This window comes from Callorhinchus milii, unplaced genomic scaffold (assembly GCF_018977255.1).
Source record: "Callorhinchus milii isolate IMCB2004 unplaced genomic scaffold, IMCB_Cmil_1.0 Scaffold8, whole genome shotgun sequence".
Lineage (NCBI taxonomy): Eukaryota > Metazoa > Chordata > Chondrichthyes > Chimaeriformes > Callorhinchidae > Callorhinchus > Callorhinchus milii.
The window spans coordinates 20,222,643-20,248,457 of record NW_024704749.1 but is presented as its reverse complement, the minus strand read 5'-3'; the positions used below and the strand labels follow the sequence as shown (position 1 = coordinate 20,248,457).

Below are 25,815 nucleotides of genomic sequence, written 5' to 3'. Positions count from 1 at the left end.
TGACTGACTGAACACAACATGAAGCTTGAAATTAGATTGACGAATTGCCAGTGAAGTCTAGTAAGGACTGGTTAAAGAGTTTGGTGCGGGTGAGCATGTGAGTTTTGGATGAGCTGCATTTTGTGAGTGGTGGATCTCAGGAGACCAGCATTGAGAAGGCAAAGAGTAACGTGTGGATAAGGTACTCTGCAGCATTTGGCTTGGGTAGATAAGGGTAGAGGTAGGCAATGTGGCCGATGTGAAGGAAATCAATCTTGGTCAGGATTAGAACGTGAGGAAGAAAGGAGATCTGAGGATTGAACCAGATGCTGAGATTGCACACAAGTTTCCTCAAATTCGCTGAACCAAACAAATATAAAAGGCATTACTTTAGGACTCAACAGATTTCTTCTGCATAATCACATGATTCAGTATATTGCATTTAGTCAAATCTTGAAATTTTGGCTTTCCTTCTCCCCCTCTTTTCAAATTTCCATCAATTCTCAAAACATCCAACCTGCATTTATATAGTGCCCTTGAGACGGGGCAGTGTCTTGGAGCGCTTAACAGTGGTGGAGTCTACCGCCGAGCCGGTGGGAGGGACGAAGTGACCATTCATGTATCAGAAATACAATCTTTCTGGGCGGTCTCTCGATCAGTTTTGCTTCACTTCCTTCAGAACAATGGGTTAAAAACCTTTTTGTATATTTATTGGCGAGATCCACTGCCTGAAATACATCTCCCAGCTTCACATCACTTTGGCCTCTTTCAGGGTGTAAGTGAAGTGTTTCACAGTGCAGTGCAGCTCCTTCATCTCAGGTCAGAGTCAACTTTGCAACTGTTAAGAGCTCAAACACTCCCTGCGTGATGGTGCTATATAAATGAAAGTTGTGGATGTACTTGCAGTAGTTCATACTTAACATCTCTGCACAAGGTCACCAGAATTTAGATCGATGTGGTCAGATGCAGAGTAAGATAGTCATTGTTTTGCATTTGGCAGGAAATAATTCTCCTGTGCTTATCCATCAAATGTTCAACCATTTTTCACACTTATCAATAAAGGTTTACGGGAAGTGTCTGATAAATGCTCCAGAAACACAATTATGGTATAAATCTGAGGTTATGATGTAATTTTGTTTCAAGGTTTTGAAAATTTCACAGATGAGAGTATATTAATGTTTCTCTAAAGCTAAGCTTTCATTTCTCCCATCCTCTGTGTACTTTTCAAAATATCAATTTTCAATGATTTTTCCCCCAGTTAAAGGGAAGGAATCACACTTGCTGCAGTTATTACTGATTACAGACTGTATCCAGTATACATTGTCTTTTTCCCCCATAATTGTGGATCTTTATTCACGTATCAAAGATGCCACATGACTTTGTGTTGACTGCATTTCTACTTCCTGCAAGAATGCACTGACCTCAATACAATTATATACAGGAAATGCTAATTTAGCTGGTTGATTTCAAAATTACTTTACATAGATTTTGAGGTTAAACAAGAAAAAGTTTACAAATGCAGGTTTTAAATGCACTATAATTGTAGATTCCAATTGTGTAGTTTGAATGCTTTTGTGGTGCTACAATAATTATCCTTACATTTGGTGTAATACCTTTCACATCTGGAGGATGTCCTAAAGTACTTCTTAGGATATACTGTAGAGTGCAGTTATTGCGTTTTTAATAAAATCATGGCTGGGGCATTTACACGCCCTATCCCCATATCCCTTAATCCCTCTATCCTTTAGAAATCTATCAACCTCAGTCTTGAATGTGTTCACAGTCTTCTGGGGTAGAGAATTCCACAAATTCACTACCTCAAGAGTGAAGAAATGTTTCCTCAACTCAGTTCGAAAAGGCTGACCCTTAATCTTGAGACTATGACCCCTAGTTTTGGATTCTCCAACAGTCTTGCGGCATCTACCCTGTCAAGACCCTTAAGAATCGTATAGGTTTCTATAATATCACCTCTAATTCTTCTACATTCTAAAGAATATAGGCCTAGTTTACTCAACTTATCCTATTCGCCTCGCAAGCGAGAGACCTGGATTTGATTCCCAGCAGGGAGAAATGTTGGGTAAGTTTCATTATTTCACACCACTTTGTTTACCTGGCAGTAAGTAGGAACCTGGTGGTTAGTCGATTGGCGGATCGCTTTTCTGGGGATAATAATTCCTTCCAAAAAAGTAAGAAGTCGGTCACTTCAATCTATGACTGTTTGTGGCAGACTGTTGTGCACAATTGGCTGCTGTCTTTCGCCCACAAAATATACAGTCAATTCACTTTTTATGGTATATTCTGTGAAGTGCTTTGAGATGTCTCAAAGACATGATAAGGCGCTATATAAAATGGTATTATTATTATTTAGCAAGCTAAATAACCAGTTTCGGTTACATTCTGTGATTATTTTTTTCCCCCTCTCATGTCAGTCAGCCTGTAATCTAATGTAATCCGATTCAAAGTAGAGAAAAGATTCTCCTTTAAGGTGTATTTTAGTATTGCATTGTTTCCTGCCAGTAATATAGGTTAGTCAGCACTCTGAGCAATGTGGTTGAAATGTGCTTGAAACAGGATGTGGCCTGCAATGTGCTGCTGGTAACGATTGATTAGGAGCAGCACGTTGGTAGTTGGCTTATGTTCTAATGTGCTCAGGTATATATATGTGATTCGTTAGCTTCCTGTGTCAGGCTCGCTCTATTTCTGCACTTTAATATGATTCCTGAGTGTTACTGATGGTTTGCTGCAATGATTGATGCAAAGATGGGAGCGTGTTGGAGCTCTGTGCAGGTAAGCTAACAGAATGAGAGGAAATATAGACTTGTGCTTTGACATAATATTTCACAGTTTAGCTTGATCACAAGATCAACAACAAAAAATCTACCCCACAATAATAAGGGCAAATACGACAAAATGCATTTCTCTTGTGAAGTAACCAGTGCAGTTGGTTTTGATTTTGGGTTAAACACAAATTGTTGCATGACTTCTTCAAAACTTTATGATTCTGATTTATTGTGGGGACAGTGTGAAGTGTATTCTTGACAAGCCGAAGCAGAATGGATGCTTACTGATGCTTACAATCGGTATAAGATGCATGCTTGTGATTTATCTCGTAATTGCTGAATGTGTTTGGAACATAGTGAAGTGCCTATCACTAAAGTGAGGTTGATTGGTTTTGTACAGATCAGATTTTTAAGGCATGTTTCCAGGGTGTTGCACCATCTAGATTAAATATGAACTCTGTTTTTTTAAGTCAGCTTTAGGATGTAACATTCCTGATTTGATTTTAACGGTTTGAAGCATGAAACAAAGAAAAACAAGTAAAATATACAAAATACTTGATTGATGAGGAGAAATGATGAGGGATTTATGAATACCGGTTTGTATATGAAACCTTCCAGTGGTGCTAAATGAAGTCATCTAGACTGCCTGTGTGCCCGGGGAATGGGGATATGTACCCTTTGGTGAAGAATTGGTTCACTAATTTAAACATTTTTGGACTTAAGTGGATTTTTGATTAAATTGTACCCAACCCTCTGAGCAGGGAAAATACAACAAAATGCATTTGTCTTATGAAGTAACCAGTGTAGTTGATTTCAATTTTGGGTGAAACAAATTGTTGCATGATTTCTTCAAAACTTTATGATTAACATCTATCGTGGGGACAGTGTAAAGTGCGATCTTGACAAACTGAAGCAGAGTGGATGATTACTCAATTTGGTTACTTAGTCTACTTAACCATTGCATTACTGTGGTGATTCAGTCCTGGTTCCAAGCTGTATTTCCATAGTCCACTGCAATGTTCAGGCAGGGAAAATTGATTGATGTTTTGGAGTCTTTCCTGCTCTCAGTATCATGTCCACTACATTCTTTAAACTTCTTTTATCAGAATTTAGCAATCTTCCTTCTTCTGTATACTGGGACTATTTCAGTTAAATGTTCCAGCCAGGTTTCTGTAATTGCAGTACTGTGCAAGGTTGGAAGCTTGTCATGTAATGTCATGTCACAGCTTGCTGAGCCAATATGCCGCTGTCAGAAATTCCTTTCTGTTTTCCATTTATTCACTGACCATTCTTTCTGATGAGAGTTGCTCCCTGTGTGCAGTGGTTCCCAATGGAGAAGCATATAAACATCTTGTGGTTGTAATAATTGAGCACAAATCTGATGTGAAGGGCCACATACAACTCAGAGTTTCATTAATAACAACATATTTGAACGAAATGTAAAGTTGCCTGAAATTGCTTTTATTTTTTGTAATTTAGGCTGTGATCTATGCTTATTTTACCTTGATTTTGTTCTCTTTTTTAATGAACTTTTGACTAAAAATGGCAGCTTCCAGGTTGTACGGTTGCTATGTCGCTTCCTGAGGGCAGGCAGTACCTTTAACGTCACTGATGACTTTATGACCTGGTGTAGTTTTGTATGAAAATAATCCGAATGCATTATTTTGTTCTTTAAACCTTGTAAATATAGTCAATTCACTTTACAGTATACAAAACACAAAATACTGCAGATGCTGGAAATCTGAAAACAAAAACAGAAGTCGCTGGGAACACTCAGCAGGTCAGGCAGCATCTATGGAGAAAGGAGAGTGAGTCAACGTTTCAGGTCCATGACCCTTCATCAACGTTTCGGGTCCACAACTCTTCGAAACATTGACGAAAGGTCATGGACCTGAAACGTTGACTCACTCTCCTTTCTCCATAGATGCTGCTGAGTGTTCCCAGTGACTTCTGTTTTTGTCTTTACTTTACGGTCTATTCTGTGAACACTTTGAGATGTCTCGAAGACGTGATAAGGCCTTCACATATATCAAATATATTGAATGTTATAATGAAGACTGTTTTTCAAAGAATAACTTTCTCCAGACTTCAGTCATAAGATTTTTTTTTAACTTCTAAATGCAGTAACTCTTTGACTTCTCGAATAATGCTTCTAGAAATATTGGAAGTATTAGTACCTGATTGCTGCTGCAATGGCACAACTCTTCTGTACAAAATGTAGCCTGGTGTATCATGACAGGAATGCCTTCCATGTATGTAGTGGCGCAAGGCCAGCAAATGCTTGCCATTATCTGTGAAGTTGCTGACAACAGGTTTAAGTGGTATGTTGGAACATGTAACTTTGAGAAATGTAGTCTGCACTGCAGCAGATTGCATAATAACCTGGTTTGCTATTGAGGCTAAGACTGAGAACTTTGGAAGGGAATTGTATACACATTTGAGAAGCGTATGGGGAAGAGCAGGCATTTGGGATTAATGGTTTGATGAATTGACGTTCGATGGACTAAAAGACCTTATTGAATGTGTATTTTTATGGTTGTTGATTCTTTGTCTAAAAACTAAAGAACAGAATCTTGAGCAAGTAATAAAATGCGGCAGATCATTACTGTGCTGTAATGTGTGCTTTGACAACATGTTCAAACCTGTTGTAAATGAGTAGTGTTAATTAACATTTAATATAAAGTCCTTGTCTGTTTCATTAATAGTGGGTTCAAAACTACAGTATTCCTAAATGTACATCGTTTTGACTTCTGAATAATGCTAATGCCCAAAGTTGCCTGAAAAGATTTATGTGCTGCTCTTGTGGATTCCCACTTAGTAAGGCCTTATTTATTAGTGCCAAAAAAGTCTTCCTGAGCTTAAGTGATCTGACTGAGGACAGTAGCCTGTGAGTAAGCTGAGAGGTGCCATTCTATACACTCATAAACTGAACTGTAAGATTTGGTCATCCCTCATTTAGAGTATTGTGTTCAGTTTTGGACATCTAATCTTAGGATGACTGTCTTTTAAACAATAGGATGTTTAAAAGACAGTCATACTTGAGGAGTCGATGTGTAAGGAGTATGGTGAAAGACTGGGGCATTGGGCTGAAAAGATCTGCCTAGGTCTAAAACTGGTGGAAGAGTCTCGTTGGGCGGACTGACCTCTTTGTGTTCTTGTTTTCCTCTGCTTCAGGTAAAACTCTTATTGAGTTTATAAATTATAGCATCATTTACCTCTGGGGAAACAACCGAGAAACTCCAGCAGTTTTCCTCTGTTTAGTATATTGGTTTTCAGCCCTAGATCCCTTGCACGGTTATTTCATTTTGGTCCATGGTGAAAGTACTTTACAGGTTCCTGCCAATGCGAGTCAGGAGGTAACAGTTAGATGGTGTGCGTGATTGATTTTATTTCTTTACAAAAATGTTTCTCCATTCTGTCTTCATACCTCTTGAACTCTGCTTGATGACTCCCCTGACAGACTAGCTGAAATGCACAGCGTGAGGAATCACAGGCACAGTTTTGTCTGTGTGCCAGTGCAGAACTGGTGGGCACTTCATTTATAAAGGTGTCACATGAGACAATGCTTTTCCTTAGTGTGTTGTATCACATTGCCAAGATTACACACAGACAAAATATGATTGGAATTTTGTTAACATTTGAAGCAAAATCGCAGTTGCGAGGAAATAGGAATGAGCAGCGCTGATGGAGTATTCAGGCCTACACTGTCCACTGCCTACTGAATATTTAGTAGTTTTCAATTTGTTTGAATCTAAATCCAATGATTTAATTTATTTTCTAGTGTCGCCCTGAACCCTTACAATGAGTCTGAGCATTTTTTAAAATTAATATTCACAAGGGCTTCAAGGAAATTGTTATCCTTTTCAACTGTTATGCTTTCCCTAAGCAATTTTCCAGGGGTAATGAGTTGGTATATAACATGATCATAATATTGGAATTTAGTGATTTCTGGAACCAACAGAAAATTTACAGCATTCCCCAAATAGTGATAATGTTACCTTGCATTTATCTAGTCTTTTACATAAAAAGTAAATTTCTCAAAGTTCTTTATAATATAACTTACTAGAACAATAACAACTTGCATTTGTATAGGGCCCCTCATGCGGGATAGTGGTCTCGGAATGGATTACTATTATTTGTTAAAATGTGAATATAGCTTTGGGTTACAACTGAAGTGATTCTGAAATTAATTCCCGCTTTTCAGAGTGAATTCAGATTAATTACCAGATCAGTGATCTACTAACAAGGTGGTCTTGAACAAGTGATAATATAGAATCAGAGAATTATACAGCACAGAAGGAGGCCATTCGACCCATCGTGTCTGTGCTGGGTCTTTGAAAAGAGCTATCCAAATCAATCCCATTCCCCGTGCTCTCCCCATAGCCCTGCAAACTTGTCCTCCCCAAATAATTATCTACTTCTCTCTTAAAAGTTGTTATTCCAGGCAGGGCGAAACCTTGGGCAAGTTTCCTTACTCCACACGCCTAATAATAATCCCTCCAAAACAAAAAAAAAAACAATAATAAATTGGTCATTTTCAATCTACGACTGTTTGTGGGACATTGCTGTGCGCAATTGGCTGCCGCGTTCGCCCACAAATATACAGTCAATTCACTTTACAGTCTATTCTGTGAAGCGCTTTGGGACGTCCTCCCGACGTGAAAAGCGCTATATCAAATGCAAGGATTATTATTATTATTATTATTATTGAATCGGCTTCCACCAGCCTTTCAGGCAACGCATTCCAGATCTGAACAACTCGCTGTGTGAAAAAAATTCTCCTCACCCCCCCTCTGTTTCTTTTAACAACTATTTTAAATCGCTGTCCTAGGGTTACCAACCCACCCACCAGTGGAAATAGTTTTGTATTGTTCACCCTATCGAATCCCCTCATAATTTTGAAAACTTCTATTAAGTCTCCTCTTAACCTCCTCTGCTCCAAGGAGAATAAACCCATCTTCTCTAGCCTCTCCTGATAACTGAAGTAAATCGTATTAAATTGTATTAAATATAAATCGTATTAAACTGACATTGAAACCTGAAACAAGAATTTTTTAAAATAACATTTGTGATGACTTTCCTCCTTTAGGATCAGTTCGAAAACTTGGAAAAACACACCCAATGGGGAATCGAATTTGTGGAGAAATGCACCAAGTTTGTCAAGGACCGGACAGATATTGAAATCAGCTATGCAAAGCAGCTCAGGTAAGTTCTGTGTCAAGGGCTGAAATATTTATCTGTTTTGCTTTGTATTCCTTGAAGTTGTATGCTTACACAAATATTATATAGATGCTCTATAATAAATAATGAAATTACTTATTTACAGCGTTAAATAGATATTAATATTCTCGGGCAAGGCAAAACTTTGGGCAAGTTTCCTTGCTCCACACGCCTCTCTTTACCTAGCAGTAAGTAGGAATCAGGTTGTTAGTCGATTGGTGGATCACTTTCCGAGGGTAATAATCCTTCAAAAAAAATTGGTCACTCAGTCCATGACTGTTTGTGGGACACTGCTGTGCGTAATTGACTGTCGTGTTTCGCCGACAAAATGTGCAGTTAACTCACTTTATAATATAGACTGTGAAGTGCTTTGAAACCTCTCAAAGATGTTATAATAAATGCAAGTATTATAAATACAACATTCTGTGTCCTCAAAGATATTTCTCCCCCCAAGATTGCATTCTATATTGGTTTGATCTGGATGGGAAAACTCAAATGGGGTGTGAACGCACGACCTTCTGAAGCAGAACTCTATAAACTGAGCCAGGCTGACACTTAGACACTCCAGCACCTCATCCGAGTGGCCTGTGTTTATGTGTAGAGTTGTGTGCTGACACAAAGAGTGCAAGCCACTCAACTGTAGAGGGTATTATTGCCTTGCCTGACCTCCACTCACTCAGCTGCCACAGCCATGCGCAACAGTACAGGCTGGTTTAGAGGGACCAGGAGTTGTTTCTCTGCTCTCCATTGCAACCCTGGCAAAGGCCCGCAAACTCGGCACAGACCAGGATTCAATCCAGCAGCTCCTGCTCTGTAAATTGCAGCTTTAAACACTTCACCATTGGGGCTATCCTATTAATTAAAAAAAATTACAAAATGAATAATCCTTGAATTTGATCCAGTTTGCATCAGAGGGACATGTCCATATGTTTGATGATCGTTCTTTCCTCTGCACTCCCTCAATGGCCTGGCAGCCTTGATTTATCTATATTGAATTTCATTTGCCAGTTATCAGCCCATGCACAAACTTTATGCAGCTCTCTTTGTAAGACCTTCGTGACCTTCTCTGATTCCAGTCTACAAGAATACAATACAATTTACATTCACAAAGCGCCTTTCACATCTGGAGGCTGTCTCACAGCGCTTGACACTGAATAAGTACATAAGAAGTGAATGTGCTGCATGGCTGGAAAGTACCTCAGGGTTCCGGTACTAAGCTGAACTGCACAAACTACCTTCATGGTATGCATTATTCAATTTCAGAATGTTTAACAGGCTTGCAACATAAACCTTTTTACTTACTATTTAATTGATTTGTGAAATAAGTTTCCATGAAGATGTGTCTGTATATAAAATAAAAAAACTCAAGATTTATAGGCCACAGGCTCTTTAATGCTAATTTATTTTATCACAATTTATCGAACAAGGATTGAGTTGACCCCAGATTGGCTTAGGTGTGCTAACCTCAGTTTGACTCTTTCCCACAGTAAGTACGCTGAAATTGTCTTAATTTAAACCAGATACTCCTTAGTGGTTGGGGGTTGGGGGGGGTGGTTAGGACTCTTGTGCCAGCACACAAGAGGCAGATCTGTGGTTGAAATCCTTTAGTATAATCTGATGCACATCTCAGATACTGAAATGTAATATTCTGTTGGCGTTTCTGGTGTTCCTTGAGAAGTCCATTGTGTGGTGGAAGCAGCGCGTTTTAGTACAGGGATTACAGTACCAGCAAAAGCAGTCTGTCCATTATATTCTCTCTCTCTCTGACCCAACCACTTCTCTTCTGTCTGGATGAGCCTTTTTAATACAAATGTAAGCTGTAGACTGGTTTTGGTCTTTGTATTGACACTAACCTTTTAAAGGGAAATACATCAAATGCTGGAATTGTGAGATTGCAATGCCTTGTGAGACGACAGAGATGGTGCCTTATATCATGTAAGCCTTGAAGCTTCTGAGAGAGATTGTGCAGCATATTGTAAATAATTCATTGATCATAATTTAAGATGTAATTATTTAGGACTTGCTGCACACTGGCTCGGGAGCACCATTTCTGGACATTAAGTAAAGCAGTTTTCATTCATTGTCCAGAGAATCGAAATCCCAGAATGGATTGCACATTCAACTATCTTTTCCATGCATTGAAACTGTCATCAGCATATGTTTAACAAGAGATTGTCACCTGTACTGAGCTACACACACTCCCAAGACATTCTGTCCAGAGATAGTGGACTGGTCACTAGCATGTTTGAAGGAAAACGCCCATGCTTTGAAATGGTCATGAAAAGCCTTATCTATACAAGTGCAAGTGATTGTAATGGAAATTGGAATATACATCATCCTCCAGGAGGACCATCTTAAGGCATTTGAGACTCAGTACCTTGACAAAAGAGCCTTTCACTTATTTCATAATTCTTCTCCTCCACTACCTCTCTCTGTCACGGCCACTGTATACCCACATTTCTGCCATTTAGTCAGAATGAACGAAAGGGCTGTGCACTCTGTGACTTGAATAGCACTGATGCTCCTACAGAAGGTTAGCGGTGAGACTGAGAATGATGGTTAGCTTTCCTCTTGCTGAAGGATTAGAGTATCTCTTCCAACAGCCCTCTTGGGATCTGGCATTTTCCATTGCATGTATTGGTGAATCTAGGAATTACTGGTTTCTCATTTCTGGAATCGCATTGGCTAAAGACACACTTTACCAACTCAAGTTTAGAAAATCGTAACTGTCAATAAGTAAAGGCAATGTGATGCGTCAGTGATTTGTTCCAAAATCTGGAGTTTGCTTTGTCTCGCTCGTTGTTCCCAGGAATTGTGTGATATGCCAATCGCTTGATGTAAACTACCATAATATCAAAGAGACAGCTCTGATGATCAAAACACTTATCAGATTGTGTTCAGATTCCTGCCTACTGAATATTACAAAATGCTGCTGTCCTGAGATGAAAAACATGAAAATGTATTCAGAAGAAGAAAAATTATGGGGACGTATTGCAAAAGGTCAGCCTGGCTCACTTGGCAGCAATCTTGCCTCATGAGTCAGAAACTTGTGGATTCAAACCCACATCAGAACTTTGAAATCACAGACTAGGCTAATACTCCAGTGTAGTGCAGGGGAACACTGGATTGCTGGAGGTGCCGACCTTTGGGTGAAACATTAAACCAGGGTCCCATTCAAAATGAATGTCAAAAGATCCAATAGCACCATTCGTAAAGAGAGGTTGAGTTTGTTCTGGTGCCCTGGCTAACAATCCCCAGATAAAATTACTCATTCAATTCATGGCTGTTTGTGGGAAATTACTGTATACAAATTGGCTGACGCGTTTGCCTACAAATACATCACTACATCTTGCAGTGAATCCTGTGAAGCACTTTCAGATGTCCCTGGCGAGAAAAACACAACATCAAATACAAGGATTATTGTTATTTATTGTTATTTGGTGAGAATGCGAGCCCAGATGCACTTTGTATTCCCAACATAATGAGGTTTAGGTTGCACCTGAGAAGCCAGGAGCTTATTCAGAGAATTTAGGAGAAGGAATCTGGTGTCCTCTTTCCCACACTGTTGCATTGTTGTGTTGCCTGAAGGAAACAAAATTCTGACCAACTGGCCTTACTTCTTGTGCATCATTGAGCAGACTTACTATAATTCATTTTCACATTTGGTATAGCGCTTTTCACATCAGGAGGATGTCTCGAAGCACTTCACAAGATAAAATGTCTTGACAGGACTATAAAGTGCAGTTGGTGGGTGAATGTGGCAGCCAATTTGCGCACAGCAATGTCCCACAAACGGCCATTAAATGAATGACCAGTTTTATTTGGGGGTTTGTTGGACATTAAACCAGGGTCCCGTTCAAATGAATGTCAAAAAATCCGATAGCACCATTCGTAAAGAGAAACTTCCTTCTCTTTTCAAATACTGCTACGGGATCTTTAACATCCACCTGAACAGGCAGATAAGATATTGGCTTCACCTCTCATGGGCATTGATTCCAGCCTAGTCAGTCAGCATCTCCAACAAAACCCCAGCACTAGACTGTGTGAGTTCCAAATCTCACGATACGAGCTGAGCCAAGCTGACTTTATCACACATGCAGCTTTTTCAATCAAATGAATTAACAGAAGAAATGGCAAGTGAAACTCCTTTTCCTGTCGTTAACCTGCTCACATTGCTCCAACCCACAGGCAAGGTCGCGACACTGCTGCACCAGAATTTCTTCTAAGATCTGTTTTGTTTGCAACACTTCTGTTGTTCTCTGTGACAAGAGGTTATAAATGACCACGTAAGGTTTCTGTGCTGTGCAGGAAGCTTCTTTTTGAAGCACCATTTCTGCCTCATAGGAAATGCCTTCAGACAAACTGATTAGAGTATTTAATTGCTGGCATTAACATTCATTTATTAGTGAATTTTTGTTTGCACTCTCTTGGTGCTTGGAGTTAGTGCTGACTATACAGTTCAAATAAAATCATAAAAACTTTCACAAACAATCTTGCATACCACTGAGGAAAACAGGAACAGAAGCTCTGTCAGTCTGTTCCACCAATTTATTAGATCATGGCAGATCTTTTAATGCCAATGCCCAGCCCTTTTGCCATCCCTCTGAATTTTGTTACTGCCCTAGTAATAATAATAGTTGCATTTGATATAATGCCTTTCATGTCAGGTTTCACTTCACAGGATTTACTATAAGAGTGTAATAACTCCATTCTTTATAGGTACACATGATAACCAATTTGCGCACAGCAATATCCCACAAATAGACATGAAGTGAATGATCACTTACCTGGGGGGATTGTGGGCCAGGACACGAAGAACTCTCTCCTCCTTTTGAATAACCCCTGGCATCTTTGCCTTAATGTCCACCTGAACAGGCAGGCGGAACCTCGGTTAAAATGACAGATGGCACTTCCAACAATGCAGCCCATCTAACTGCCTTGCATCATATTTTAACACTATACCCCAGTGGTACCCAACCTTTTTGGTCGGCCAATAAAATAAATTTTCGTGATTGAGTATTTCTTGATTTTTGCCATACATCAAGAAAAACTTGGAAACATACCACTGGTCGAAGATGGACTTACCTAGACTAGTGCGAATGTTCGGGTGGGAGGGATAGTGGCAGGGGTGCTGTTTATTGGCACAGAAGTGGGGCATGGGGGGGGGGGCATAGTTTGGCTGGCACTGATTTAATCTAACCCATTAATTCCTTTCATTCTTTTAAATACCTCAACATTTAAATATTTATTATTTGTAGTTAAATGTTTCCAATTGTATGTAATTAAGATAGTGTACAGTTACAATCGATCAGTTCCTAGTGCTACAATGTAATTGGACCACAAAGATCAATGGAAATTCTTTGTTAAATGCTCATGGTATCACAACAGAATGTTTCTGCATTGATTTAAACCAAGTCGTTTGATTATTTTTCCGCTTCATTACCAGTAGTCTGCATAAATTGCAAAAATCCAGTTTAGGTTGATGAATTTACAAAAGTTTAGTTTCTTGCAGTGCTGTTCTGCAGCAAGGTGAGAATGCCAGCATTACAGCCATCTATCGTCCAAAAGTTGAAGGTATTAGAGCAGCATGAAATAAATAATACAGAATAAACATAAAACATGTTGTTTTACATCTGCAAATAGGTAAGGTAACCTGGAGGGTGATCCTCCCTTTGTTGAGATTGCACAAAAGTTGAGTGATTTCCTCTTCATATCCCCACTTTTTTCTCTTCTGTAAAAGACTTGGATTGTGCAAACATCAAGGCTATACCTATCAGTGTCAGATAAGTCTACTGTACCAACAAACCTACAGATGTGATCATACCCTTTGCTCATCTTAACATCTTCATCCTCTTATCAGGCAACTACTGACCCATTAGCCTGACATCAGTAGTCGGAAAACTAATAGAATCAATCATCAAAGTAAAAAGGCACTATCGTGTTTTCCTGTTAGCTAAAAATAGCACCCCATGGCGACTGGGGTTCACGTTTTTCTGGAGTTTCAGGGTTAACAAAACATTTTTTTTGTTTCCTTAGGAATCTTTCAAAGAAGTATCAGCCGAAAAAGAATTCCAAAGAAGAGGAAGAACAAAAGTGAGTGTGTTCGGAACCAAAGCAGTCTTGTAGCTTGCTTTGTGATAACTGCCCTGAAGTAGCTCAGATAAGATTGTAGCCTGATTTAGTGTAAAGGCATCTTGCTACTCAATTCAAGCAAAGCTAAATAATAATCAGGATACAGGGGAGCAACCAGTCTGCTGATCCTTGATGTCTATTTTGTGTAAAGTGGGATCCTGTTTTTTGTTTTTGAAATAGAATGACTTAATGTATTTACATGGTTAATTACTCCATTCTGCATTATTTATTTAATGTTCCTCTTATACCTTCACATACCAACTTGTGATTATTCTCCTTTGGGGGAGGTGGAGAAGAGGTAAGTGAGCTAAGCTGACTCCAAAGTATCATCCTTAGCAACAGAATATCGGAATTGAGTCAACCTTTTGTGGTTGTCTCTAGTTCAGTGCCTGAGCCGGATGGACCTGCAGCACTTCAGGCACTGTTGATGACGGACTGGCCACTCCAGATAGACTGGTGCAGGGATTTTCCCACTCTGCTCCTGTTAACCCTGCAAGCCAAAATCCTAACAGGTTGGGGTGGTCCAAGCTTCCCAGAGAGTGCTATGGGGACAAGGACAAACTATATGTTTAGCTGGATAAACGCCAGCAATACACCATTGCACCTATGGGAATGTAAACTGACATACTAATATATGAACATCCCAAACCTTGGGTCGTGCCAATGTGCACCTAACACTCTCTGGAATTGGGTAATCGGGTGTATTGTTCCAGGGAAGGAGTGGAAATTCCATTCCAGACACATGGAACCTTCCATGTGTGGGTGGCAAATGTATGCAGAACTCTGTCTGGTTTGCATACTCTTAGGCACCGTGATAAGTTTCTGTGTGTGTCAGATACCTGCAGTTTGTTTCGGCTGCTGACCAAAAGAACATATACATCTCACAAAGGGAAGGCAAAATCAAAGCACAGCAATGTTTCTTATTTTTGTGTATTACTGTGTCAGTTCTAATTCTGCTCGGTATTCAGAAAACATCTAAAATCTCCCGCATCTCTGCTTGGTTTTCACGTTGACTTTTTAAAATTCTGTTTTCTGCAAACAATGAAGATTTGCTTGTGTTTTATATCATAAATCATGCGTTTGAAAGTTTGTTCTTCAGAATGGGTGACCTTAGGATCCGACAACGGAAGTTATAGTTAATTCCAGATTTTTTGTTACAAGCCTTGTTCAGTGATTTTAGATAGATTTGTTTTAGATCTTTTAACTCTTTTCCTGAAGATAGGAACAATACTTAGCTTCTAATTGGAGTGTTTTATTTCGCAGATTCACGTCATGTCGAGCGTTTTCAGCCATTTTGAATGAGATGAGTGACTACGCAGGTCAGCGTGAAGTAATTGCTGAGAACCTGACGGGGTTAATAATCGCAGAGCTCTCGCGCTATGTCCAGGAGCTCAAACAGGAGCGCAAATCGGTAAGTGCACAAATCATCCACAAAGTATAGTCGATTAACTTTACACTGTATCCTGTGAAGCGCTTTGAGATATCTAAACGACATGATAAAGTGCTATAACAAATGCAAGGATTATTCCTATATAATAAGTATTTTGTTAGTCACTTGATCATATTCGTGCTGTTGTTTTGTAAACCGGTTGAGTCCTGGTCTGTTAATAATTAAACTGAGATAAAACTATTACTGGATTTAATGCTCAGCTCTGACTGTGGGCTTTGTAATCCAAATATGTTTTAGTCTTTTGGATTGGCAGTATCTGGTGTCTGAGATACAGTCTGTGCCTTGCACGAGAGGAATTTAAATGTAACAACAGTTACAGATGTGAGTAGGTGGAGGGGAGGTCTGCTGCACTAAAATTGAATTGTTGTGACCTCCAGCTGGAGGTTTATTAGACGTTCCCTCAACGTGTATTCCACACCCAAATTAGTGTGACAGTAATCACAGGTATTAACTTGTTCCATAGAAATTTGCCACAGTCGGAGGTCATTCTTTGTATTAATGTCGGTGATTGTCGGTGATCCAGTGAAGTGGAAATTCTAGATTGTTTTGGAGGATCTATATTTATCTGCGCACAAATATTTGCTTCAATGTAACAGCTTAAATATATTTTCTGAGATCGTATTATTTGTTTCTAAAATTGTTGACTGCTGATAATAATTCTAGTTTGAAAGAAAGGGTTGCTTTTTCAATGGAGATCAGGCTTTGAAGCACTGTGATGTGGAGGGATAGGACACGGCTTTACACACCAAATTGCTCACCAGGTTACTTTCGACAAATGTAAATTGTTGTTGTTATTGTTTGAATCTCGGCCTGCAATTGTGGAATTGTGCCAAGTTGAGGTTCTGCTCCACAGGGAGGAAGGAAAAGTCAAGGGAACCACTATTTTCAGACCATCTTGAGCACCTGCTGCACCATTTCCTTTCCTGCAAACCAGTCTGAGTTTCCTGTATCAAAGGGCTGTGCTGTTTTTGACTCGAGCTATATTTGTTATTGCTTTCCTGGATGTTTGTGTACCTATCTTACACTGGGTCTGTGAATCCAGATCATTAATATACATGAGGAAGAGGTGGTGTCCCAGAACCCTTATTTAAAAAAAATTGTTCACTCAATGCACGACTGTTTATGGGACACTGCTCTGCGTAAATGACTGCCGCGTTTCCATTAATTTTACAGTACATTCTGTGAAGTGCTTTGGGATGTCTCAACGATGTAATAAAGATTATATCAAACAAATGTAAAGATTATTATTATTACTGCTAAGGCACCCCACTTAATATCTCTCCCCATTTTGACGCAGCTCTCTAGTGATTATGTTTTGAGAAGTTGCGATGTGAATCACAAAGACAAGTTTGTACCCCAAAATTAACAGTGTTGATGCTGGAAATACACGGTAGGTCATGCAGTATCAAATTGAGAAAGATAGTATAGCCCTTCATCATAACTATAAATGCCGTCCATGCCAACTTCAGAGCAAATGCTGTCTGAACTACACTTCCATCTGCTATGTGTGATAGTAACACCTGTGTGCTTCCTACTGCTATAAATCTGGAGGCATTGCAGCATGAACTAGCTAACACCCTGTCCCCACGGACGCATTACAACTGATTTATTGTCATGTTTACATGCCGGACTCTCATACCCAGATGCAGGTGTCATCTATTTGTGCCCTTTATGTGGAGAATGGGGTGTGGCGACAGGTACAGGAGGTCTGAAGCCTCATGTGGATTTTTGTAAGCCAGGGATTTTATTTCTGATCTTATTACAAGCACTTGCATTGACTGCCAATAAACTCAGCTTCAGTGCACTGGCTGCTTTGATTTGCTAGGTGAATAGTATAACAATTTCCATGAAGCATATCTGTAAATGGTGGCATGAGCATTGTGCCAGCAGAGCTTGGAATCCCAAATAGCAGTGATAATACAGTGCAATCCAGCTTCATAAATGCCATAGAACCATCTTGTGGCAGGCTTCTCAGAACACTATCAGAACAGTTTCTTGACCAGCAGCTTGCTTCTGTCAGCCATATGTCATCAACCTCTATAAAATACTCTGCACTAATGTTGTCACTTACAGTATAGTCAGATATCGATCAGCATTTAAGGATGACTGGGTATCATTTAAAAGAAAAGTATTCATCATTTTCTTCCCTGGTTTGTCTTCATTCACCACCTTAGGCTTTGCAAATATTTCTCTGCCACTAGCCAGATATCTGTCAAATCAATCCTCAGAGAGTGAGAGTATTTATTGCCAGTTACTGTAACAATGTAATTGAAGATGGTTATCTTCAGCTCACATTTTGATAAATGAACCGCATTTTAAGGAGAACCAGCAGCCATTTAATTTATCTGCATTTTAAGCTTGTTGATCTAATTGGTTAAATGCAGTTTACCAGTCATTACAACTAATCCCTGTACCAACAACAACAATTTACATTTGTGTACTGCCTTTCACGTCAGGAGGACATCCCAAGGCGCTGGACAGTCAGGGTGGTTGGGATCAGGAGGGATGGATGGGTAGGAGGGTGACCGAAGGCAAGGTCGAAGAAGAGGGTCTTGATGGAGGCAAGGGAGGGGGAGAGGTGAAGGGACTGTGGGATGGCGTTCCAGGGGTAGGGGCAGAGAGGCTGAAGGCCCGACTGCTGATGGTGGAGCGGGCTGGAGCCAGGCAGAGATGGGAATGATCGGGTCACGGAGCTTGGTGCGGGTGAGGACACAAGCTGCAGAGTTCAAAATGATCTGCAGCTTGTGGAGGGAAGAGTTGGGAAGATCAACAAGCAGGGAGTTAGCGTAGTCTGGCTGTGATGAATGTGTGTGGCTGAGAGTCTCAGCGGCCTCAGGGGTGAGGCAGTGGCGGGGGTGGGGGAAGGCACTGAGGCTGCAGGTGTTGTAGATTTCTCCTGTGTGCACTGCAGAGCACACTGCACAGCGTCAGCAACACAAACAGCTGCACTTTATTCCACTTTATCATAGACTTTCCTCTAAAGAGTGGCATAAAACAATGAAGGGCTTCCAAACAATGAAGGGCTTCCAAAACTATGTTGAGCTTCAGGTTGGAACTCTACCTCAATCCTGGCGTTTCTCTGGGATGGAAGATTGCAAGACCACAATTCACCATGGAGCATTTTTTTTACTGTTCAGATAACCCACTGTGGCTGCCAATTGGACTCCAGCTGTTCTGAAGAGAATCGAGTCAGTGTTTTGTGACTCTTTTTAAGAGTATCATACAATTGAGTTTGATCTCCCTATGATGCTGAGACTGATGCATTTTACTGAGACTGGAGTTCTTTGAGGTTAGGTACAAACATTCACTCATTCAGCAAAGTAATGAAGTAGCTGTGTTGTAGTAGTACTAGAGAAATCCTTCAGCCAGTCTATAAAAATACAATCCGTTTTTATTTTGAAGGATTGAATAACTTTGAAAGGATGCAATGCCGTTTCCATCTGTAGATTGAAAGAATGAGAACAAAAAGATAAACCTCATTAGCTCAAAAGCACTTGCATTATTTTTTCAGTGTTCTGATAACAACCTAAGGTCACAGAACCTTCATCATTGAACCACACAATGTATTTAGTGCAGAATTAAATTAGATTTTATTGCTATGAGTTCACAACTCTTTAATGGTTCAGACATTTTAATTTATAGATTCTAATTATGTGCCTGAGCTTGTGTTAACCACTGAAAATTAAAACTTCAAATATATTTGAATCTCTTTTCCTCCCTCTTCTGAAGCTACTGATGTTTGATTCTGTAGATAGACACTGCAGCCCTTCACTAGCTTAGGCAAAAGACTTTTAATGTGTGAGCCCTAGACAGTGAGTATTGGCAGACTATTGGGCCCTGAGGTCATCACAGAATTATCACACACAAACCTTACAGTAATAAAGCCAATCGATTCACTCCCACCCTAGTTGAGATGAACAAACTGAGCCGAGACCGGGTATTGAACCTGGGACCTTGCTTGTCTACAGGGCAAATTGCCACACGATTTATGGTTCATTTACTCATTGAGAATTTCAACTTCAATCAGCTGTTGATGTATGTGATTGAATCGGGAAATCCTATGTACATTGTAAGCCTTTTGAGAATCCTTCTTGTGTTTAATTGCTCTTCCCCTGATGGTCTTAGCTAAATTTGCCTTGATGTGTAATATTGCGATTCTGGAGTTCCTGAATCCAGTGCAGAAGAGAAATCCCCAGTTTTGCCCCTTCTCTTGCTGAGGCAAATGAGATGCGGTGTAAACCTCACCCTGACGCTGTGGCTTTTCACTACCAAATGGGATCCCCTATAGACTGAGGTAGCCCCAGATTTGGGTCGGGAGGGGGTTGAGTGCTGCGCACCATCCATTTTACACAAAAATGTCCTCCAGAGACTGGCCAGCTCCTGTGACAAACTGGTAGTGTACAACAGTCTCAATTCCCCGATTCAATCCCCAATGAGTTAGCTAATCTTTACCATGGGGGAAGTTACAGTTGTATAACTTTTGCCCAATTTTAGCTTTTAGAAATCTCAGCTGCTTGTGCCCTTGTCAAGACAATTGAGAAATAATAACCTACTTGAAGCACAGTGCGGTTTTGTAGGCAGAATAAGCAAAGCCAATCGATAAACATGGGCAACAAAAATGAAATGGGATGCACTTTAATAAATTAGATCTGATTTCGTCACTGATCAAATGCACAGACCTCTTTATGCTGAAGATCGCCGTGAAAACCCTGTGATAATTACTTGAGAATTTTGTCTGACTTTCCTTTGATGGTCAGAAAATTTTAAATTTAGAAAGTATGATGTTTTTTGAAAAAAGGCTCCTCACTTTCAATTGAGTTCTTGCAGATTTTCAAGTTGCATGTTCATTAAAGATGTATAAGATCCTGTAGCTCAGTGGTTAGAGCACTCGCCTTGCAAGCGAGACACCTGGGTTCAATTCCAGGCAGAGGGCGAAACCTTGGGCAAGTTTCCTCACTCCACACAGAGCCTAATAATAATCCCTCCAAAACAAAAAAAAGTAAATTGGTCATTTTCAATCCACGACTGTTTGTGGGACACTGCTGTGCGCAATTGGCTGCCACGATTTGCCCACAAATATACAGTCAATTCACTTTACAGTATATTCTGTGAAATGCTTTGAGACATCTAGAAGATGTGAAAAGTGCTATATCAAATGCAAAGATTATTATTATTGTGTTACAGTCTGACTTTTCCATAAATTATTGTCCTAATTACTCATCTTCCTAGCAGAATTCAGTACTCTGTTCAGTAGGGCTGTTGTGTCTTGTGCTTCAAAAGGCTCTCAATTCCTATGTCCCAGCACATAACTCACTGAAGTATTTATTGCTACTCTACCATTTGTTTGTGTACATTTGCTGTTAAAACTCCTGCCTCAAAGTTAACAATAGACAACAGAAACATTCAATTTATAAATGTTGAGTTGCTAAAGAAAAGTACGTGCTCCGTTTATTCTGGGATTAACAATCTGATTTGTATCATTTCTTTTATTCTGGGCCTTAGAGGGAACTTTAGATTGCATCAATTTCTTTTTTAAAACAATACCAGCTGTGAGTGGAATTTTATGATAGCCGGAGGGCGTATTTCCTAAACAAGTCTGACCTCAAAAGTCTTGGGCAATAGGTGAAGCATTTAACAGAATGTTCCACCCTGACAAACAGGAATCAATTTGTGAACGAGCCAACCAGGTTCAGCCTGTGATGGATTAAATTGAGGTAAATGTTAAGATGTAGTTACACCCCTTTTGTGCCATCACTAATAGCAAATTAATAGCAGCAGCAAGTTGGGTAAATAGGTTTTACAGTTGACAGAGAGGTGGGAATGATGAATTGCAAGGAAAACAAGATTATTTCAGTACTGAAGGGAAACAGTTTAAATGCATGGTTGGACACTGAATCATTGCAGATATTACTTCAGTAATTGCTCTGACAGGTAAAGAGTTAAGGCATTAATGGCTAGTGAAGTGATGGAAGCTGCCTTGATTTGCTCTTGTCTCAGTGTTTGTCAGGTACATTCAGATGGCCGTGAAAGATCCTATAACACAATTTAAAAAGAGAAATGAGTTTCTCCCAGTGCCCTGGCCAACAATCCCACAATAAAATTGGTCATTCACTTCAGTGCTATTTCGTAGGAATTGTGCGCAAATTGGCTGCCAGGTAGGCCCTCAAGAATACTACACTTTATTGTAAATGCTGAAGTGCTGTGAGACATTTTGACATGATGAGGCACTGTATCAAAATGCAAGGATCATTAGTATTATTACTAAGATGTGTTAGTCACGACGATCGCATGCCCATGTGCACCAGTTTGATTTTGCCGGTTTCCAGCCCTATGGCGACTCCTACTTCGCAACCCTTTGCAGATAGACCGATTTGTGGCTAATTGGCATGTGGATGTTCTTCAGTAGTGATGTTCTTTATGTTCATGGAGCTGTGCTGAGGTCTCTATGACTGTTTTTCAGATTGAAGCCTCCAAATTTCAGATTGAAACTCCCAAATTTGCTGTTGAATTTAGACATATTAAACTAAACAGCAGAGTAATTGTCTCGTGTGTTGTTATTTCAAGACGTGCAAGTTGCGAGATCTCCAATGCATCTCTTGAGAGGCCTGCTCTTCATGTGCTTGTTGGCAGAGACGAGTTTGGTAATGGAACTAACTGTGATGCGGATAAAACCCCAGAATCTAGTGGGATTTATGGTTTATGCCCACTTTAAGGGTTAATTGTTCACCCCTTTTGTTATATTTCTTTTGCAAGTGGCTGCCACGTTTCACTCAAAACATATACAGTCAATTCACTTTACAGTATATTCTGTGAAGCTCTTTGAAACGTCTCAAAGACGTGATACGGCGATATATGAAATGCAAGGATTATTTCTGTTTTGTGGAATCCATTTAAAAGTTCCTGATTTATTTTTGTTTCCCAAAATGCTAGAAATCGCTGTAGGAGCCTGTTCAGCCCAACGAGCCTTGCTGGTGTAGTTCCTCTGTTGGGGCTATCTGCTTCAGCACTTATTCCTGGCTCTGTCCCTGGACACTTTACAGTGTTCCTCTTCAAATATTTATCAAATTCCCTTTTAAATGTTGCTAATGGTCTGAATTTCAAAAGCAACTTGTAAAAGTGTTTCATGTTCTCTCTCGTAAGCCTGTATATGATCATACATTTTATTATAGGTATACATTTTACTGTCAATTTAATCATAAATTCGGATCATTTTTTTGAACATGCGGCTCTCTCTACATAAATTCATGCTGGTGCTTCGGATAAATGTTTTCAGCCGATCTCTGTTTCTTTCCTCTTGCTTAACAGCAACACGTAATGCTCTCAGTACACTGAGGATGAGCGAAGGAGACCCTGGGAGCAGAATTAATGCAACTTCAGCTTTATTGTAATTGAGTTAGGGGCATACCAGCTCCATTATCCCGGAATTGAATTATTGGACTACCAGATAATGCACAAATGGCCCATTGCCACAATTACATTACGTCATTACATTTACAGGCTCTCCTGAGCTGGTTGTGTTCATATTTATGCTGTGGCTGTTTCATGACTGAAAGAAGACTATCTCTTAAACCTTTTGTACTTCACTCGCTACCACTGGCTGTAATTCTATTTCATCAAGCTATATGCAACAACAGCTTTGCTCATCATACCTCTATGTTATTGAACCATGTACATTTGTACATTGAACCATGTACATTTGTATCTGAGGCTGAAAAAAGGTAGACTTTTGAAGGGGCATCTATTGATGACAATAGATTGGATAGTTCCAAGACTAGAAGCCTTATTATGAGTCCAGAGGAGGCGGGTTGAAGAACACAGAGAAAATAATAATAATAATCCTTGCATTTGATATAGCACCTTATCACGTCGTTGAGGCGTCTCAAAGCGCTTCATAGAATACATACTGTAAATTGACCGTATATTTTAATGAAGCTTTGCAAGCGTTCGATGATAATGAAGTAAACATGGATTTGCTAGAGAATGAAGAACTCTGAAACCTTTGTTTGGTTGTTTGTGCTTTGATCTTGATCTGGTTTAGTTTGATCAGCCCTATCAGTGCTTTCTTTGTGTGTGTGTGTGTGAATTTCCTTCCTGGCAAAGAGTCATATCCTGAGGATTGTGTCTGACTCTGTACTGTGCCGCCATTCCAATCTATTGCACCACAGTAGGAATAATTGTTTGGAGTCTTGGACTCCATTGATGGTTGGAGCCACTCCTGGGAAGACTTGAAACAGTGCAAAATGTCTTTGCATTAAAAATAAAGCATGATATAAATACTGAATTAACAGGTGTGTGGTGAAAGCTTACCATGTCACTTCATCTTCTGCTCAAACAACTGTGTTGCTCAGTTCAAATATATCCAGGATCTCGTTCATTGCCTCCTTTACTGTATCGAATATCATTGTCTAGACCAGAACTGTCTTGTCGAGCATAGTTAATAGCTGAAACTGTAGATATTTTCCTTTGAAACTTTATAAATCTAATGACAGCAATTTTGGATCCTTTGAAATTATTTTATCTTTGATTTTCTTTTGCTTCAAATGTCTAATTATTATTACAGTGATCTCCGGGACTAAGTAATGTTCCAAATTCCTAAACGACCCCAGGTGGAGTTTTTATTATTGTTCTGCAGGACTGGAAAATTCCACTCATCTCCTGGCTAGGATTGAGGTTTTCCAGCTTTAGTGAGTTGAAATATAAAGTGGCTTGTCAGTTTGCACCTAACCTCAATTGCTCTGTCTGCAATCCTTCATTGTTTTTTGAATGATCTTTGGTGGCCTATTGCAAATCTCACTGCCTGGCTCCTCGACTGTCCTCCTTGGGAGAGGGGGTGGTGGGGGAGAGAGGAGGTTATCAGGGTCTCCTTGTAGCTGAACTGATTCCAAGGTGACATGTTTGGCAACAGTGGCGGTCTTGATAGTCCAGTTCCTGAGCTTGGTGGGTCATCAGTACTCCAGGACAATGCTGATGACAGCCCAGCCAGGTTGGCTCATTGGCAGGACTTGGAAGAGCAGACTAGTCACTGGGGACAGGAGTTGTTAACCCTCTAGCTAAAGCTCCAATGGGACAGGAAAAGGAGCAGGCCTGAATTTCTGGAGTGGAACTGAATTGGTGGCATTTTGCTTCTTTTCCATCCACTCCATGTAAACCAGCCAGCCTGTTCATTATAATAATAATAATAATAATAATCCTTGCATTTGATATAGCGCTTTTCACGTCGGAAGGACGTCCCAAAGCGCTTCACAGAACACACTGTAAAGTGAATTGACTGTATATTTGTGGGCGAACGCGGCAGCCAATTGCGCACAGCAATGTCCCACAAACAGTCGTAGATTGAAAATGCCAATTTTATTATTGTTTTTTTTTTGGTTTTGGAGGGATTATTATTAGGCATGGTAAGGTAAGGAAAGTTGCCCAAGGTTTCGCCCTGTCTGGAATTGAACTCAGGTCTCTCGCTTGCAAAGCAAGTGCTCTAACCACTGAGCTACAGGACTCCAGTGAGCTACAGGACTCCGAGGACATTGGGAGCAGAACAGGGATTCCTCCCAATCAGCCCTTGTTAATTCTGAGCCCTCAAGGAAAGGAGGGTTCGAGCAGAAAAAGCAGTGAGAAGCTCACCAGACAGTGCTCTCAGTGGCAAGCTGTGCAGTTTTAACTGGTTGAACTCCAGCAGTTACCACAACACACACTCTGGGGTCACCAAGCTTTGGCTCTCACCAACCTGAGCCCAGTGATCTCCGGGATTAGGTAAGCAGCGGGTGTCACTTTGGAGTGCAGTGTGTATTCCATTCCAGGCGTGTTGCATTTTCCAAGCAATAGGTAGCCTGTAGGCATACTCTTTAGCATAACAATCAATGCCAGACACATCGCTGACAAAAACTTAACAAATTTACTGATTTATGTCTCTAGATAGTAATTGAGATGGCATTTCTGTGTGCCGTTTCTTTGGTACATTAGCACTTTAATGTTTAATTTGACGTGGGATTGTTAATATAATTCACAGTGCAGAAGAAATAAGCCATTGAGAATCTTGCTCTCTTTAATGGATTCTGGCACAGAACCAGAGTACCAGAAGGTGACCTTCGTCAGGTCCATTCAGCTGTGAATATTAATAAGGTGAAGAAAATGACAGTGGGACTTGTACTTGGTTAACCTAACTGTAACATTGCTGTTTGTGCTTTTGCTCAAACTACCTGAGGAATAAGTAGATTGATGTGCTTTCACTTAGAACTAAGTAGTAATATGTTGCCCACA

The 25,815-nt window shown here is 40.0% G+C and overlaps 1 protein-coding gene across 9 annotated transcripts in view; it reads left to right on the top strand.

Moving 5' to 3' along the window:
* LOC103184676 (formin-binding protein 1) overlaps positions 1 to 25,815 on the top strand; it is a 114,196-nt gene that overhangs the window by 33,601 nt on the left and 54,780 nt on the right. For 6 of the 9 annotated variants that reach the window (XM_042337192.1, XM_007902832.2, XM_007902831.2 and 3 more), the window contains exons 1-4: positions 2,586 to 2,766; positions 7,849 to 7,964; positions 14,016 to 14,072; positions 15,375 to 15,522. In XM_042337192.1, coding sequence (XP_042193126.1) covers positions 2,725 to 2,766; positions 7,849 to 7,964; positions 14,016 to 14,072; positions 15,375 to 15,522 — 363 coding nt within the window. In that variant the 5' untranslated portion in view covers positions 2,586 to 2,724. Of the gene's footprint in view, positions 1 to 2,584; positions 2,767 to 7,848; positions 7,965 to 14,015; positions 14,073 to 15,374; positions 15,523 to 25,815 lie in introns of those variants that run through there. The other 3 variants (XM_007902825.2, XM_007902833.2, XM_007902826.2) reach the window with 3 other exon arrangements.